The sequence below is a fragment of the Botrytis fragariae genome (genome assembly GCF_013461495.1).
Source record: "Botrytis fragariae strain BVB16 chromosome Unknown tig00000163, whole genome shotgun sequence".
In the NCBI taxonomy this organism is placed as follows: Eukaryota; Fungi; Ascomycota; class Leotiomycetes; order Helotiales; family Sclerotiniaceae; genus Botrytis; species Botrytis fragariae.
In genome coordinates this window covers 1181267-1198644 of record NW_023500999.1, presented here as the reverse complement: position 1 = coordinate 1198644, position 17378 = coordinate 1181267, and the positions used below count along the sequence as shown (strand labels likewise).

Here is a 17378-nt window from a genome sequence, read left to right as displayed (position 1 = left end):
CATCTAATTCTAAAGCTAATGGACACATTAAAAATACTCATAATATATAATACGTACGACATAACAGTCATGTCTTCCTCTTCTAAAACTTCAACCACGTAAACAAAAAGTGTAACCACAAGAAAGGTATCTGATCTTCTAAACATCGCTCTTTTCATGCATTCATTGCATTCAATAAAAAAATCCCAGAAATAAAGCGCCCAAACGACGGTTCTATCCCGCATTTGCAAACTGCTCATCTAAGCATCCGCCTTCTTCTTCGAGAACCAGCCCTTTTTCGCACCCTCTTTATTATCTTCTCCTTGACTAGCGCCCTTAGGTACTCTGACCAACCAATACATACCAATAGCACCCGCGATATTGAATGCAATATACACCCATAACAAGCCCCAATTTCTCCACACATCACTGTAATGACTGTTTACTGACGCCAAAAACACATTCGTCTCTTTGATACTACAGAACTCACAGTCTGTCATTGCTTCAGGATTGTTCAGATATCCACCCGCGACGCTTATGTATGCATCGAGGTACTCTCCACACGTTTTAGAAGAGGGGGGGTTGAAATGAAGATATTCGATAGCATCGCAAACCACTTCTGTGTTAGCGAGACCTGTAGACATCATTCCCGATACGAGATACGTGAAAGGCGAGACGCGATACATGAAAATCCAGAATCCAGGGAGAGCAGTGGGAGTCGCGAGGACACCGCAGAAAATGAGACAGAGAGAGAACATGAGATTGGCTATGTTTCCAGCGTTTTCGGCAGTATCCACGCCGGCAATAATGAAGTCGGCAAAGGTAGACGTGAACATTAGGAATGCCCAGATGAAAGCGAACATGAGACCGCCGCGTTCACTGATAGCATCGGTCATTTCAGCGTTGCGGTAGAGACCAATGGGGTAGTACCATGTGACGAAAATGATGACAGCCATAAGGGTATTCCATGGAAGTTCAACAATGATGTTAGAGAGGATGAAGACTTTCCAAGAGTACGTTTTAGAGGGGCGCTCGCGGACTTCGTAAAGGGAACGTTGGGTGACGAAGTGAGGTAGAATTTGTTGAACGAGGTTACCGAAGATAGTGAGAAGCATGAAGATAGCGAACAGTTGGTTTTGCATTCCTTGAAGAGATGTTTTGGTATCATAGAAAGAAAATCCGAGGAAGAGACCCTATTAATGATTAATCGCATGATTTCACGTGGGGTCAGACGAGGAGATGACTTACAACACATAGACAGAGCGCAGTCTTGGAGTAAAGATAGGGAGGGGTACGCCAATATTGTTGAAATACTCGAACAAGTACTACCTGCATTTGGGTTCCGAACCCTGCAGCAAATGAATTAAATGAAGTAGGATCATGCTCGACTTGCTTTTGAGACAGTGTAGTCTTCAACTCTGCGAGGTGCGACTTTACTTGCTGACGTTCCGGAGAATTTTTCCAGGTTTCAGCCCAGTCGATCGTATTGTTGGCTCCTGGAGAGGCACCGATGACTATATTGAATGTTAGTGAAGGCCACAAAAACGCTATTCAAAGATTGATCTTACCGTCAAGCATCCATTCTGCAGGGTTGGTTAGATCTCCACAAGGGTTGGCACCATTGCGCTCGAAATAATTGGTCAGGACCTTGGAATGCTCGCCAATTTCGCCAAAGTATACAGTTTTTCCACCTCTAGCTAAGAACAATAGACGGTCGAATTCTTGAAACAGAATGGCGGAAGGTTGATGGATTGTGCAAAGAATGGCTTGACCGTTGTCTGCAAGCTTACGTAGTAAAGCACAGATAGACCAGGCTGTTTGAGAGTCCAAACCAGAAGTAGGTTCGTCAAGGAATAGAAGAAGGGCCGGTTTTGCTGCAAGCTCAACACCAATTGTAAGGCGCTTACGTTGTTCGACATTAAGACCTGAATGAATTGTGAGATTAAATACCAAAAAGCAAGTGCAAATGGAGATGAGTATGTACCTTCACCTGGAACACCGACGATGGCATCGGCGTATTCTTCCATCTCCAAAACTTTAATCACTTCATCAACGTAGGCAATCTTTTCGGCATGTGGGGTGGCTTTGGGCTGACGAAGAACGGCACTGAAAGCTAGTGCCTCTCTAACAGTAGATGTGGCCAAGTGGAGATCCTGTTGCTGAACGTAACCTGTCTTTCTTTGGAAACCAATATCTCTTTGTCGTCCATCTACGAGCATTTGTCCGGTGACGACCCCCATAGTTACACGCGAGGCAAGGACGTCGAGAAGAGTGGTCTTTCCCGCACCAGAGACACCCTAAGAGGATTTGATTAGAAAGATCACGCGAGCATTGAGAGTTAAAAGAGCTTACCATAAGAGCAGTTAATGTTCCAGGTTTGACCCATCCGTCAACTCCGTCTAGTAGTTTCCTGGGCTCACCCTTAATCTTGATATCATAATGAACATCGTCCCAATGGAAAATGGCAGTTTGCTTCTGAATACTAGGTGGTGCGTCTGGAATAGTCTTTGTTCTGGTGACAGTCGCAGCAGTCATTCGGTCATCCATCTTTGCTTCCTCGTCAGATGCTTTCGAAACATAAGGTATGCGACCACGACGGAATAGAAGGACCTCTCCTTTGGACTTTTTTGCAGATATAAATTCACTGGCGCTTAAGTAGATGAAGAGGCCCAAGAACATGAACGCAATCATGACACCGAGGTTCCTACCAAAAACATTAGCTATAGTCTCGAAACGAGTCTTTCAGTACTCACCTCCAGAGGTGGGTATGGGAGTAACCATAATTGACTTCGAGATATCTATCGCCATCAACGTAATTTGCACCGGCTGCGGCACCAGTGGCAGAGCAAATTCTCTCATCCGCGCCGACGTTTGCGTAGTTGCCACCGGAAGGTACGAATACCGAGCAGGGAATCTGTCGGCCATGGAATTCATTGACCATCAAAGCCTCAAAACCATAACTAACTGGGTCGAGATAGTTGATCCACCTGAACCATGGATGCATATCTCTAATTGGGACCGCAAATCCAGTATAAGTGACGATGGCAAGAATGAAGATGGCAGCTGGTGCCATTGCCTATCTTTGTCAGTACCTTGAACAGTGTAACATGCATGGGAATAAGTACGAACCTCTGACAAACTTCGCGATAGTGAAGCGATGGACCGGAAGTACATAGACATTGTCAAAGTACACAAAAAGGTAAAGAGAAAGAACACAAAGAAAGCCCCTGGCTCTCTTCGCAAATTTGTCATGAAGTAAAGAGCGAGATCGAAGAAGATAGTCGAGAATACTTTATTCGGTATATCGCACAACATGGATCCGCAAGCTTCTGCCACTGGATGATAGAAAGCGTATTTGGTATGCTTCTCAACGATTGGTCTTTGCGCGTAAAGAGTAAGAATTTCCAGAGCACTCTGGAATGCCGCCATCAAGATAGAAAAGAACAGAAGTGCACCTCTGCTATACAGACTGTTGGTGTCGTCCGAAAGGTTGTAGAAAACACTACCAATAATTAAAGCCATCATACATTGACCTGAAGTTCAATGTCAGTGAATGGATCAGTACATATTTATGAGCTACAACATACCTAGAAGACCTGTCAAGAGAAGAGACATGTCACCCCGAAGTCTTTGAAATCCACGCTCCACGCATAACCTGATCTGCATAGGAAGTGAAATAGTATATGGACTCTTGATACGCTGACCCTTAGCCTGAACTGCCTTCCTCGAATTCTTAAAGTCGTCAAAGGCTTGTCCGCCAATGGGGAATTCCGCATCAAACTGATCGATCTCCCGGAGTAGTTGTGCTCTATCCTCGCTCTTTTGCCAAACTGCAGCGAATTCATCTGGAGTGTATGGAGTCTTGCCTTCGAAGCCAGGTCGAACGATTCTCTCTGCTGGAGATGTAATTGAAGTTAAAAAGTCTGCGGTTGTCTGTCGAGCTGGGCATTCGAATCCCAAATTGATGAAGAATGCCTTCGCTGCGTGAATGTCACCAAAGTATATTTGCCTTCCTTCGTATAGCACAGCCACCTTATCGAAAAGATCATAAATTGACTGAGAGGCCTGATAAATGGCTACAACCGCTGTGGACCCAGTCAATTCGGTAGAATTTCTGAGAGTCTTGACGAATTCCAATGCAGTTGCAGAATCCAAACCTCTTGTACTGTTATCCCAGCATTGAAGAGGACTTCCACCCACAGCAGCTTCCGCAATACTGACACGTTTTCTCTCACCACCACTCACTCCTCGAATGAAATCATTACCAACTTTTGTGTTGAAAGTATGCGAGAGTCCAAAAGTTGCCATAGTGACATCTCGAAGATGGTCTGCATATTGTTCCCGTGTAACACCAGGTATGCGATTTCGAGGAGCTTTAGCCTTAGCCGCAAATCCTAATGTCTGTGCTACAGTCAATTGAGGAAAATGTACATCAACTTCTGCTTGGTATATGCACTCCCCCCTGAAATCGTTGTGCATGGTCTCCATTGGTATTCCCTGGTAGTTGATGTATGTGTTACTATCAACGAAGAATCCGGAAGTCTCTCCAGAGATCGTCTTGAGTAAAGTTGAACAACCAGATCCAGGTCGACCAAGCACGACAAGCATTTCTCCACTTCTGATAAGTCCGTCAAAGTCTCTCAGAATCTGAATCTTGGTAGGTTTACTGAGCCCAAGAACCCTTTTGCCCATACCGATGACTTCCAATGGGTAGTTACCAAAAGTCTTTTGGTAATCGGTTGGTTCACCAAATCCATGAGCATTTAAATTTTTATAAGCGACTCCTGCTGTCCTGTTGGGATATCTTTCTGGATCTCGAGATTGAAGGTGGACAAGATGTTTTGTCCATGCCCTAGAACTGAACTTTTCTGATGATGGATCGAGTTTAGGGTCATCTGATCCAAGGAATGGGTTGACATTATGATCGTGGTTCCCTTCCATCGACTTTTGTGTGATTTGCCTTGCAAGTGTTCGAATGGTGGCATCTTCCCTTTCTCTCGTGGAGTCTAAAGTCGAGGATTCTGAATCACTGTCTTTCCGTTTATGACCGATGTTCTGATATGTCTTTTCTTCAGTGACCTCCTCCACTTTCTCAGCAACAGCCTCACTTTGAGGTAGAACCCCAAAAGGCGCCGAAGTGGCCATACTGTATTCCTGTTTCGATTAACACTAAATCCGAATAAAATTAAGAAATTAAGAAAAAAATATTAATTGTCCCTGGTTGTAAATAGTGTGAAGAAGAAATTCTTTCACTGTAAAGTAACAAACTGCTCCAAAAAGTATTACAGCAGTGAGATAGGAGTTCTTTAAGTTTGTGGTACGTAGAAAGCTCGGGTGTCAAAAAACCATAAATTTCCCCGTACATCCGCCGTCCGAGCGGAGAGGAGTAAGCTTCTTCCGAGTACAGCCAATGGCAATGATTATGTAGAGTGAAAGAGGACTTTCGTATATTAAGGATCGAAATTATGGAGAAGAGAAGAAAGTCTCAGGAGGTTTAGGAGTTTTTTGAAGTTGCTAAACTCCGCATGGTTAATCTTTTGCAAAAGTAAGCTCGTTTCCAGCTCGTATATACGAAAGAGACTTCAAGCTGTGTGAGTGTTGATTGGTTAAGAGAGTGGCTGAGAGATTGGCAGATAGCTAGGAAGATGGATAGTCTCGTAAATGAACCAAGATGAGAGGGGTGGGGTTAGATTTTTGCCATGTAAAATGGATGACGGCTAGAAAAGTTCCCGTATTCCGAATGATAGATCTTGATTCGCTTGCTATTCTCACACCCGCTGGTGGCATTGACAGGAGAACCCAGAAATTTACTCTTTAGCTTCTTTTCAACATCCCACATCCACTTTAATATGTGGCTATGCTTCATTTTCAAATTTGATCGATTGAATCTGGTCCAGTCATATTCAGCCTTATCGACGCTTATCTCATCAATCACAGCTAAGAGTGCCAAGTCTAAAACCCGAATACGCTGTTAAGCTTTATAGACATACTACCCTTTATTCCTTATGAGGACGGGGGTTCTACGGCTACTACGAACATCCGAGATAAAAACTTTGTGACTAGAAGCTCACACCCCACACGCGACTAGTAATGTGATGTATGCCAATGCATTGGCAACATTCCAGACACATTAGGTTGAGAATTTAAGATTGAACCCTTGAACAAACATGAAGGTAAGCAATCATTTATGGTATGGAGAAGTAAACAAAATCGGGTAAAGATTCATACATGAAAATACAATATCTCTCCCCAGATTTAATACAGTTGGAGAACGGATGAGTCGTTCGGTATAGTACATTATCCTCATTTCAAAGGAATCCAACAGGCTTTGCCTGACGGCTAGATCTGCGTCTCGGTTGAATCGTTGCAATATCCTCCCTGGCTTTTGATTCGATAAATTTTGACGTCTTCCCCTTAGTCAGCTTGCTTGCTTTTGCGGAAATGTCACCCGCATTATCATTTAGAATCTCTTCTTTCACCTGAATCGGTTTTCGAGATCTGGCTTTCACCTTCTTTCGTTCCTTGATATCTTCATCAGTATCTTTTGATTTCGCGGATGCCACCGCAATCTTCCTCTTCCTTGAGCTTTGTTTGTTCACTGGAACATCCTTGCCATCCTCACTATCACTCGACGTACTTCTCCTCTTCATATCACCAGCAACGGCACCCGTTTTCTTCTGTACACTTGGCACCACACAAGACGTTCTTCCCCCAACGGTAAGAAATGTGATTTTCTCCCCGTTTGGTAATGCTGTTGCGCCATCTTTCTTTCCCTTCCCCCATCGATGCTTGAACATCCAGTCATCAGGAAATTTTGACGAATCTGCCAACAAGTCTACTGCTGTTTGACAAATGGACATCATCGAAGTATGCAATCGCTTGATCTCTTCGGAGCTGAAAGTGTTGCTATATTGTTCAGGATGAAGTCGTGCATTGTATAGTATTTCATCGCTTCAAGTGACGTTAGCATGATTGGACATTGAGGGTGGATTTGGTAACCAGGAGTGAAACAATAATGGCAGGCTGGATAGTTCGGATTCAAAAAATCATACTGGGGTAGATGTAAGATTCACTGACCCGACCCAATTTCCAATTCCACTGATATTCGCTTGGTCAAGTAATAATGCCTTTATGGGCACCTGCTTCTTGTTCAATTTTTGTTCGAGCCACTCAGCTGTCAAGATGTCTTTATCGATGACAGGATCTGGACCGTTCTCTTTAAGTGGAGAAGTGTCTCGAATGGCTTCAGCGACGCAATTTACTAGTCGAATCCTTGAAAATCTACGTGAATCTGTGAATGCAGCCTCGACCTTTGGTTCTCCGGTTGTTTGCAGTGAAAATTTCGAGAACTTCGGTGGCCAGACTTCCTTTTCGTCTTCATTTTTCGATCTATAATAGTAAGAGCCTTGCCCTCGAATATGAAACCACCCTAAATCGTTCAGCACTTGTCAAGAGATAACTTCAACTATTTCCATACCCGTCATGCCAAAGTGGAACACTGGATGTGGTGGCGAGGACATGATCATCCTGTCACAAAAATTTAGCATTGATTCTTGAAGCATCAAGAATGGTCCAACCAGAAGTATTTTCCTTGCTGTCCAGCACTTTCAACCTTTTTCCCAGTCAGTGCCTTCTGGAATTCGGCAGCACTTGTTCCGACCTTTCCAAAAACATTGGCATCATCTTGAGCGTTAACGACCGCCAATGTTTTGCCAACAAGGTTTTTTCGAATATAATACACAGCTCGCGCAACTGTAAGGTCAAGTCAGTATCTCATAGTAGCTGGTGATGGAGATGAGCTGGTGGTTTTACCCTCCGCAATTTCGGGCATCTCGGAATGTGCTGTAATTGTACTAAAAGGGGCAGGGTCGAAGATGGGATGAAGCCGGATGTAATTCAAGTTTTCGGCATGACAAGAAAAACGTGAAAATAGGTAGTTATCAGTAAATACTAGTTCACTAGCTACCTAGCTACCTAGGTACGAATTCTGGCTTAATAAAGTTCATAAAACGTGACTCGCCATCTGCCAGCCATGATGTTTGCATGAGTGCCTTAAAACTAGACTTCGGCTTATTAAATCATCGGACCAAGGATTCCCCATACTACCGAGGCATTGAGATAGCCATATCCCTTTCACAAGCCATCTATCTCATCATCTCATGCCTTCAAACGCCCTTTTCATTTCCAACCTTATAATCTAACACCTTTGGTCTTATTTTCTCAATACGTTCCTTCCATTTCCTAATTCCATAACTCATATTATCAAGATGGTTGCCGACACTCTAGTTTACCACCCATCCGTTGCACATTACCTCAAATTTGTCGCAACAACCGTTGGTCGCGATAAGCTCCTCCGAACCCTTCAATACTTTTCCAGATTTTACGCCTGGTATCTCCTTCGCACCAATGGAACTCCTAGTGAAATTGCGCCTTACGAGGCCATCAAAAAACAATTCGGACTCGCGCGCAAATTAATGCGCTTTGGCAAGAATGTCGAACATTTGAAAGCAGCTGCCATCGCTGCGGATTCTAAAAGTCTTGACCCGGTAATCAAGTACTGCGCTGTGGGAAGGCAATTAGGATATGCAGGTTATTTAACTTTTGATGCGTTCACGGTGTTGGATGCTGCGGGTATTAGGAAGAGCCCTTCGACGAAGAGGATACAGAAGGAGGCCTACCGTTTCTGGTTGATGGGACTGTTGTTTAGCACGGCATCGGGAATGTACTCTCTGTATAACCTGCGACAACAATCTGCAAAAATTGATAAGAAAGATGGAGAAAGTGTTGTGACTAGTAAGAGGATCGAAAAGTAGGTTGAGCCTCACAGATATCCGTATCAGGCTTGTTGCTAATTTCTCGGTATAGGGAACGTGCTGCGATCAATATGCAACTCCTATCAGATCTCTGCGATCTCACAGTTCCAAGTTCGGCAATCGGCTTGGCTAACTTCGATGATGGTATTGTTGGATTGGCAGGAACTTTGAGCAGTTTGATCGGTGTTTATGGTCAATGGAAGAAGACTGCCTAAATAATTTGCCAATAAGGTGTTTCAAAATCAGGAGAGCATATGAATAATCGCAAGACTTGACAAGCAGCTCTCTTCCGGACTATCAGATTGGTCACGGATGATAAGATTGTATGTACGAGATTGGATCATTGCCATTGCAACCTTGTAGGTTTAAGTAGTCTGGAATTTATCTCATGAAATAAAAGATCACGGCGAGGGACCAGAGTTCGCCGGAGTTCATAACCGAGACTTGTATAAGATGGTTAGAAAGCCCTTACCCGATTGTTCCTAACAAATTTTCTTTCGGAATCTCCATTACAAATCTGCTCGATTTTGTTTTGTTTAATCACGGACACTCTGTCCAAATATTCTGTTGACAGAAACCGAATGTTGAACGGTGGTATCTCTCTAGGCAGTGTGCTTCCTACTAGCCCTTATCCTATAAGCTTTTGACATAGCAATATCTTTTTTAAGAACCTCTTTTTCTCGTCGAACTTCCCGTCTCCCCGTGAAACCAATCAAACCACACCTAACGGACGTGGGGTTGGCTGCGTTTCCAATCGACTTCGGTAGCTATGATGATATTCATCTGCCGTGTGCTGAGAACATTTTCGATCAACAGATGCTATCCAAAGGCTGCTGGACCGACCGGCTTTATTCAGTGTTGGATATACCTCACGGTATTTGGGTCGCCGAGGTATTCTTTCACCCCGGCATGAATCGAAAGGCACATGCTAATACAGGCAGTAAATAAAATTCTTGGCACCTTGAATCGCTCCTATTGGCTACAACAGCGTAGCAACAACTTTTACCCCCCGATCAATCACGATGTGACTGAACCTGTTCTCTTTTGGAAAATATACCGAGCCTCCTCTGTTCTCTTGAGAGCAACCTTTCCGACCTCAATCAATGTCTAAATTCGACATCATCCTTGAAGATTTGAGCCATCTAGACATTCAATACCAGAAAGTTGACTGAATAATCAGTTTGCGACATAGCGGAAAGCCCAACTAAAGTCAAAGCATTTTGAATGGCGATGAAAGTGGTCCCTTGAGAGCGTGCAACCAAAATTAGCAAGCCAGCATTTTCTAACATCGATGCCGGGCCTATGCCGTATCGCCTTCTCATGTCGGCCCGATGTTTATTTGAAAGCGCCTCATTCCTACATACCGAGTACGATAGCCACTCTAGAACAAATCTTTCCATTGGTAAAGCTTATTTGACGCCTATCCGTACATCGACGGCGAAATGAGTGCAAGGCACTTGAGTGTGAAACTGCTAGCGTTGTTGGTACTGTTTTTCGGAAATTCTTCGATGTTGCAGCCCGACAACCTCTCGAGATATGCCGAATTCCGCTTCTTGTGGGGTATCATAGCTGGGGACTTAGACTCCAGGCCCACAGAGTAACATTAACCGTGCATGATACTAGCAATCAACAACCAACGACCAACCAACAGGCAAAGTACACGGGTCCGTACCACTATTGGACGAAGCATATCATATGAACGCTCGGCAACCTGATAAGAACAGTCTCTTCTAGGAAGTTCCACGTTAGGCTACGGCAAGCCCGTATGGAAATCAGCGGGAGCGACGGGTGGTAATACTTCCCCGCTGCATGGAAGTTCCACTGAAGAAAGAGCGTCCACTAAAGTAGTTAGTGAGCAAGAATACAACTTTTTAGCTGCGGCTTGTTGGTGCTGGAATGATGCTATGGTGTCTTCTGTGGAGGACAACTACTGAGCAAACTCATGCAGCTAAGATGGTGTCATTCACTTATCTTGAATCTAGCGCAATTTACTCGTACATGAGTGGGAGTCTTGTTTCCAACTCGACTCCCACTGGCTTGCATCGTACCATGCAATATGGAACGCCAATCAAATGCCAACAAAGCTTTGGCGGCAAGATTCTCCGATATTAGATCGCGGAATTCATCCCACTGCAGATTGCCCTGCTTGCGAAGATCTACTTGCCAAACTTGCTATAATACTTGATGAACCACTCTACCGGTATTCTATTTCGAAATTTACTGGACCGAAGCCTTACCCTTAGCACTGTCCACTCGGTATTTGTTGCCATTCGTACACGGGCCGAGCGATCACCTGGTTTGACCACGGAATTTGTTCCTGCAGTTGGGCGTGATATGGCAAAGGTTTCGACGGGATCAGTGATGAAAAGTATAAAATATTGCCTGTCTTTAAGTTACATCGCGACCTGTTTTCGGCTAGAATCACATCTCCTGGACGTATGGAGATTGCTGCCCCGAATCCGAGAGCTAGTTTGCTGAATGGAATCGACACACTGCAGCAGGAGGTAGATTCAAGGCAAAGAAGCTGATTGCTTGCATCTCTTGGATATTTACCGGAATTCACTTACGACTCACAACCGTCATCAAACTCACACGGGAGATAACGATTCGAATCATGCAGCTGTCTGGTTACCAGATTTAGAAATTGAAGCTTGCGTAACAATCATGTTGGTGATCACAAAGTATATGACCGGAAAGTGTTGCCCAAGAAGAGAAGGTGCTATGCACCTCGCACCAAGATATAGCGCACCAAGCGGCAAACCTCTCTTCCAACATACATATCCGCCTTCATATATTCACTCATTCTTGCGCCGCCTATTTAGAAAATATTGAGTTAATATTTCTCTCGCTTGAGGTTTTCAATTTCGCACTGCAACTCTAAGAATATAAATTGTACTCTCTGACCATTTCACGTTTTCCTTCACTCAATGGCGCATCCATCTTCTAATCTTCCTTTGAGGAAATTCTTCGGCTCTGATGCAGACGAAGCCAAAGTTCAACCGACTGTTGCAGATCTTGAAATTCCACTTTCAAATCCAAGCACTCGAGACTTGGAGGAAGGAATCAATGGCCCAGACAACACGGATGGAAATGTTCCCAGAGCAGATGGAGGTAAAGATGCTTGGCTATTCTTAGCTGCATGCTTTTTATTTGAAGCATTAATCTGGGGTAATCCTTCCTGTGCAGGTCCTCCTCATCGCGGCAATTTTCTGAACAGCACTGAACATCACCATATTTATCGAATTTTCAAAACTATGGTTGCTTTATTAGAAACATATCGAAAAGAAATTGAGTATTTCATGTTAACTAACACATCAACAGGATTTCCGTTCGCTTTTGGAGTTTTCCAGACATACTACTCTACTCACACACCCTTCGATAGACATGCAAACAGTATAGCTATTACAGGAACTTGTGCTACTGGAATCAGTATGTGCAAAGTTTTATCTTATTTAGATGCTTCTATAAAACCTTTTCACTCCCTCTTCGGTTCCGCTCCTTAACAAGTACTTACAAGGTATCATTAGTGTATCTTTTTGCGCCCATTTCCCTCTACGTTCTGGAGAAGTTCCCGCCAATTCGCAGGCTATCTTCAATAGTGGGGCTTGTTATTGTATTGATAGCGCTAGTTGCAGCTAGTTTCGCTACAGAAGTTTGGCACCTCATTGCTACTCAAGGATTTCTATATGCTATTGGAGGCAGCCTTTTGTACTCTCCAACAATGTTCTATCTCGATCAGTGGTTCGGTAAGTAATTATTATTTTCTCAGTTATGGCCCAAATTTTTTTGCTTGTCCCAATATATCGCCATGTTCAACTATAGTTGGTCAATTCGCATCGTTATAATGTCTAGTTTTGTTTGGGTTTTCCATATTTCCTTAATTCCACTACCACGTTGCTTCCTCATTTTACTCTAGAAGTGATTTCTACTTACATTTTACTGACCGTGTGCTAGTCAAGCGAAAGGGTCTCGCACTTGGCGTTATGTGGTCAGGGTAAGCATCGAATATCAGTAGCCCAAACCTCGAACTAACTTTGGCAGTGTGGGAACTTCAGGTCTCATCTTCCCATTTCTCCTGTCATATCTTGTCGATCGATGTGGATTCCGCGGTACTCTCCGGATCTGGGCTGCTATCTTGTTCCTACTTTGTTGCCCATTGATCTATTATATCAAACCGAGGATTCCAACGAAGTTCTCTAGCCAACCACCATCAAAACCAAGCTACACATTCCTTAGGTCACCCATATTTTGGTTTCTACAGATAGCAAATATCTTCTCCTCACTTGGGTTCTTCGCACCTTCCATTTATCTTTCGTCGTATAGCGCTTCGCTTTCATTCTCCCCTGTGCTTGGAACAACACTCATCGCACTCCTGAATTTCTTTTCCGTGATCGGAGCCATTTCACTAGGCCATCTTTCAGATGTCAGACATATAACCACCGTCGTGCTTCTCTCATCTACTCTATCTACTCTATCTGTATTCATGCTATGGGGCATTTCAACTTCCCTTCCATCTCTAATTACATTCACCATTATCTATGGAACTTTTGCGGGAGGATGGAGTGCTATCTGGGCAGGTATGATACGAGAGGTCCAACGCGCAGATAACAGCGTTAGTTTTGGTGTATTGATGGGCCTATTTAGCGCGGGAAGAGGAGTGGGAAGCGTGGCATGTGGACCACTTACTGAATGGCTCGTTGAACATGGAGGGTTTGGGGGCGTGGGAGGCGGTTACGGCACTGAGTATGGAGCGGTAATTGTCTTCACCGGAGTAAGTGCTGCTTGTGGACTGATAGGAGTAGGAGCAAGGTTTTGGAAAATAGAAAGAGCTTGAGAGACACACCATGCACGAAACAATTGATAGCTATCAGAGCTACCACTTAGCACACTTTGATGCTTCATTTCATGTCTGTCAATCAAGTAGTGCCTCAAATAATTTTGAAGATTTTGAACGGATTGTGTTCTGGTGCAAGAGTCTGTCACATGACTGGGTGTGAGACAGTTTACAATGGTGTCCCGGGCCCACAAGTGAAGCATAATTTTCACAGGCTGCAGGGAGCCTTAATTACTGAATGGGTTTCTGGAATTAGAACACAGATACGAACTTAACCTTTTGGTGTATGAGAACGAGAAACAGGCGGTCTTCCCTCAAACATCTAGAATTCCTCGTTTTGTAAAAAACGCACGTATTCCACGCGGATAAAATTCTCTCAAGAACATTGGGATCCGCTCTTTGAGATAATGAATCTTCTCGTTTACAAAGAAGATCTTCATTTTCAATTTACTCCTCGTGGTAGCGAAGGATTACTCGGGCAGACTGCATGTGAGAATAGCGAAATTGAAGTTGCTATACTCGGTTAGGCAAGTATTACCTTTCTACTCAGGACACCCCGCACGAGGGTACATGGGGGGCACCCAAGTATCTTACACTATACTATAGAGAGATATGGAGATATGAAGCGAATTCCCTGAAATATTTGCATCTTTAAATAACTCTTACGCGATCAACAATCATGTCTCTGATGCAAGCAAGTAAAATATCATTTCCATACACCTTCAACCAACTTTTCGAGACAGCCAAAAGCCACTTATTATGTATGGAAAACAATCTTCAACAACGTGCGGGTGTGTTTTCATAACGTTTCCGTCCCGTGTTTGATGAACCCTGAATGGTACACCACCGTGTAGATAGTGGAAGTTTGTTCCCCCGGTTAATGTACCATTGTACTACATGAACGTATGCTGTCCTTGGAGCCTGATCACAATGAAGGATTTTCTCTTTCGAATGTTACAGCGCAGCTTCAATACAACCTTTTTCATCCTTCGCTCTTACTTAACTATATCGAGTTTGATGTCGAATCCAACATTCTTATTTTATTGAATCGTAAAACTATACTGCATTCTCTGCATTCTCTGCATGAAACATAGCGATTGTAAAGTAGCAAGATTTTTACAACATGTTGTTCTTCAATTGTGAAAGATCTTCAAGTGAAGAAAGCCTAGATGACGTTGCGGATCTTCACCATCGTAACGCAGTTTCTCCAACAAACAAATATTCACATCTAATCAAGATATCTATTTATCAATCTTACTTTTTTTCAATAACATGCAGTAAAATCTGACCACATTAGCGGCGGGAAGAGGCGCAGTTGCCTCGGTCCAACGAATGAAGATTCTCAAAATTGACGAGGTTGAGCGGCACAGCTGTCAGTATATGCAAGGGCCAACAGTATTCATGGAACAGCAATCGTAAGTAACCACTTACTGCCTTCTCGCTCGGCACAATTATTTTTACTTCTCATTTAGTGTGGTAGTATCTGTGGTGGCATGGTATCGTCTGTTCATTTTACACAAATATATCTTTACCTGCATGATATGCGAGTATCTTTGCGGGGGTTCTAATAAGAATGACCTTATCCCTATACGTGAGGTTTATATCTGTTTTTACATATTTTTTTTGGCTCATCAAGTGCTCCTTTGGAAAATGCATATTTGTAATTTTAAAGAAGACCTTACTTGAAGATGCAACGTCTGGTCTCTCTCCTCGTATTTTGCGTTTTCCTGGGGTGCATCAAGGCAGATGTTGCTTTCACATGGCCCTATCCAGGAGCCACCTTGGGTTCGGGAGATGTAACTCTTTGGTGGAGGGAAGATGGGAATGCGCTTTTGATCGAGGAGATGGGTAGCCATTTGTTAGTTTTGTTTACTGGAAGTAATAACGTTATGGTATTTGGAAACTTTCTGCCTCGAAAAGTATTTCGAGTAATTTGCTAATGTTTGTATAGCAAATTTTGAATGAATGGGTCATCCCCGTTGGAACATACAATGCAACTATACACCTCAACTCAAACATCGGACCCAATGCAAACAACTCCTAGTAAGCAATCACTTTCACAGCATTTACAATCCGGTTCATCAGTTCGGATAGTTGGATATAATGCTTTCGTGTCACTCGGATCAGTTGATTTGACAAATATCAGTTTCTTCGGCATTCAATCGAACCCCATAAACACGACGAACTATCCATCAACCTCCATTCCAGTTCTCACAAACTTCTCACCTCGTTTCTCTCTCACGAACATGACGGGTAAAGATTTTAGCCCTTCTATGAGCGCTGCAAATGCTGCGTGCAATACTACAGATGGGCCGGACTCTGTAATTCGAGATGAATCGCAAGATCAAATATCTCTGGGTATGGCTAATGTACGCTCTCTGTCATCCTCTCAGATCACAAGTTCCGGGGTGATTCATAATCCAACGGATGGTGTGCTCGTTACGACTGTTCCTTTGACACCTGTCGTTTCAGCGACTACTTCACCTTCTTCTCTCGTAACAACTATCTTATTTGCACCAACGCCCACTGCCTCTCCTCAACCTGTTACAGAAACTCCAACGCAGACTCCGATTTCCATAGCCAATGCCCATAAAAGAATGGTAATTGCCGTTCCTATCGCTATAGGTGTCGCTGCTCTGGCTGGTCTCTTTATATTTTTCGTTGTTCAATACAGGCGTCGGCATCCATCGTCCGAAAAGGCTGACCCAGACGGATCTATTCTTCCATTTTTCCCATCACCACCTACTCATCCCAATACATGGATGGATACCAAGACTTCCACTTTCAAGAATAAATCCAATCGTTTCTGGTATCGTCTGAAAGCCAAACGTCCACGAAATAGTGTTGCTGAGCTGCCTGGGTACGAAAGCCCCGGTACATTGAAGTCTATCTCACAACGTAACACCAGTCCAAGCGGAACGACAATTACAAACAGGAGCGAAATGGCTCACACGCCTATAATCATTCCTTCTACTGCAGCAACTGTAATATTATCGGCTAAAAACCAACACCAAGCACAAGGTTATCCAGGACGCGAAGTCGGCTTTTTGGCTGTAGGTCCGAATTCGGCAATTAATAACCACAACTCAGATCCCAAAACTCCTATTAGTGTTACCCACACAAACCATTCGTATTCACGTGCCTCAACTATCAAGACCATCACGACGGAAAGCTCAGGCGTTCCATCTTCATCAGCTCTATCATCATCTTTTGACCGAGAACGCAAACGCGGGCCTTTTACATTAGACTTTGGAACGCGCGTATTTAAAGAAAGAGAAACACAAATACCACCACAACCACCAAGCCCTACAGCCCTCAGAGGTACGGCAAAAGTAGTTACGATTCCGAGGAGCAATTCATTATTACATTCGACCTCGGACTGTGGTACGATATCTCAACCTTCTTCTACTTACTATCCTGCGAGAAAAAGCTCGCTTCAAAGAGGAGGATCAGAAGGATATAACTTTTCGACCCCTGCATCGATATATCAAAAATCTTCATATAATACACCTTCGTCTTCATATCAAGCTCCACAAACATCATTTCCTCCACCGCCAACTTCAATGTTGTCTCAGGCGTCTCAATTGAAGAGATTTAGAAGCCCAATGGTGAGTACGGATGAGAGTGCTGCTGTTAGAGAAGCAGAAATAAGAATTAGAGGATTACTTGGGAATAATGGAGGAATTGGCTCCGGTAGGGATGGGATTGTGAGTCCGATTAGTCCGGTTAGTCCTTTGTCGAGATGAATGAAG

At 43.6% G+C, this 17378-nt stretch overlaps 6 protein-coding genes across 6 annotated transcripts; 4 read left to right on the top strand and 2 right to left on the bottom strand.

The window, feature by feature from the left end:
• Nucleotides 1-239: 239 nt before the first annotated feature.
• On the bottom strand, nt 240-5124 carry Bfra_009953 (putative abc protein; the record flags this gene model as incomplete). The annotated part of the gene is made up of 8 exons (XM_037340288.1): nt 240-1172; nt 1228-1493; nt 1548-1904; nt 1964-2276; nt 2332-2683; nt 2733-3055; nt 3109-3512; nt 3567-5124. 8 exons carry the CDS (start codon nt 5122-5124, stop codon nt 240-242), a joined length of 4506 nt encoding a protein of 1501 aa, XP_037189511.1.
• Nucleotides 5125-6287: 1163 nt separating this feature from the next.
• Nucleotides 6288-7810, bottom strand: Bfra_009952 (putative formamidopyrimidine-dna protein; the record flags this gene model as incomplete). Its single annotated transcript, XM_037340287.1, has 5 exons — nt 6288-6930; nt 7057-7408; nt 7457-7506; nt 7557-7731; nt 7792-7810. 5 exons carry the CDS (start codon nt 7808-7810, stop codon nt 6288-6290), a joined length of 1239 nt encoding a protein of 412 aa, XP_037189510.1.
• A 436-nt stretch (nt 7811-8246) lies between these two features.
• Bfra_009951 (putative peroxisomal biogenesis factor protein) lies at nt 8247-9071 on the top strand (the record flags this gene model as incomplete). The annotated part of the gene is made up of 2 exons (XM_037340286.1): nt 8247-8788; nt 8845-9071. The coding sequence occupies 2 exons, from the start codon at nt 8247-8249 to the stop codon at nt 9005-9007; spliced, it is 705 nt and encodes a 234-aa protein (XP_037189509.1). The 3' UTR covers nt 9008-9071.
• Nucleotides 9072-11035: 1964 nt separating this feature from the next.
• Bfra_009950 (uncharacterized protein) lies at nt 11036-11624 on the top strand (the record flags this gene model as incomplete). The annotated part of the gene is made up of 2 exons (XM_037340285.1): nt 11036-11150; nt 11301-11624. Exons 1-2 carry the CDS (start codon nt 11127-11129, stop codon nt 11622-11624), a joined length of 348 nt encoding a protein of 115 aa, XP_037189508.1. The 5' UTR covers nt 11036-11126.
• A 95-nt stretch (nt 11625-11719) lies between these two features.
• On the top strand, nt 11720-13789 carry Bfra_009949 (putative mfs monocarboxylate transporter protein; the record flags this gene model as incomplete). Its single annotated transcript, XM_037340284.1, has 5 exons — nt 11720-12221; nt 12320-12538; nt 12747-12786; nt 12834-13563; nt 13664-13789. The coding sequence occupies 5 exons, from the start codon at nt 11720-11722 to the stop codon at nt 13787-13789; spliced, it is 1617 nt and encodes a 538-aa protein (XP_037189507.1).
• A 516-nt stretch (nt 13790-14305) lies between these two features.
• On the top strand, nt 14306-17372 carry Bfra_009947 (putative beta glucan boisynthesis protein; the record flags this gene model as incomplete). The annotated part of the gene is made up of 6 exons (XM_037340283.1): nt 14306-14417; nt 14924-15021; nt 15315-15518; nt 15578-15669; nt 15773-15995; nt 16020-17372. 6 exons carry the CDS (start codon nt 14306-14308, stop codon nt 17370-17372), a joined length of 2082 nt encoding a protein of 693 aa, XP_037189506.1.
• Between the last annotated feature and the right edge of the window lie 6 nt (nt 17373-17378).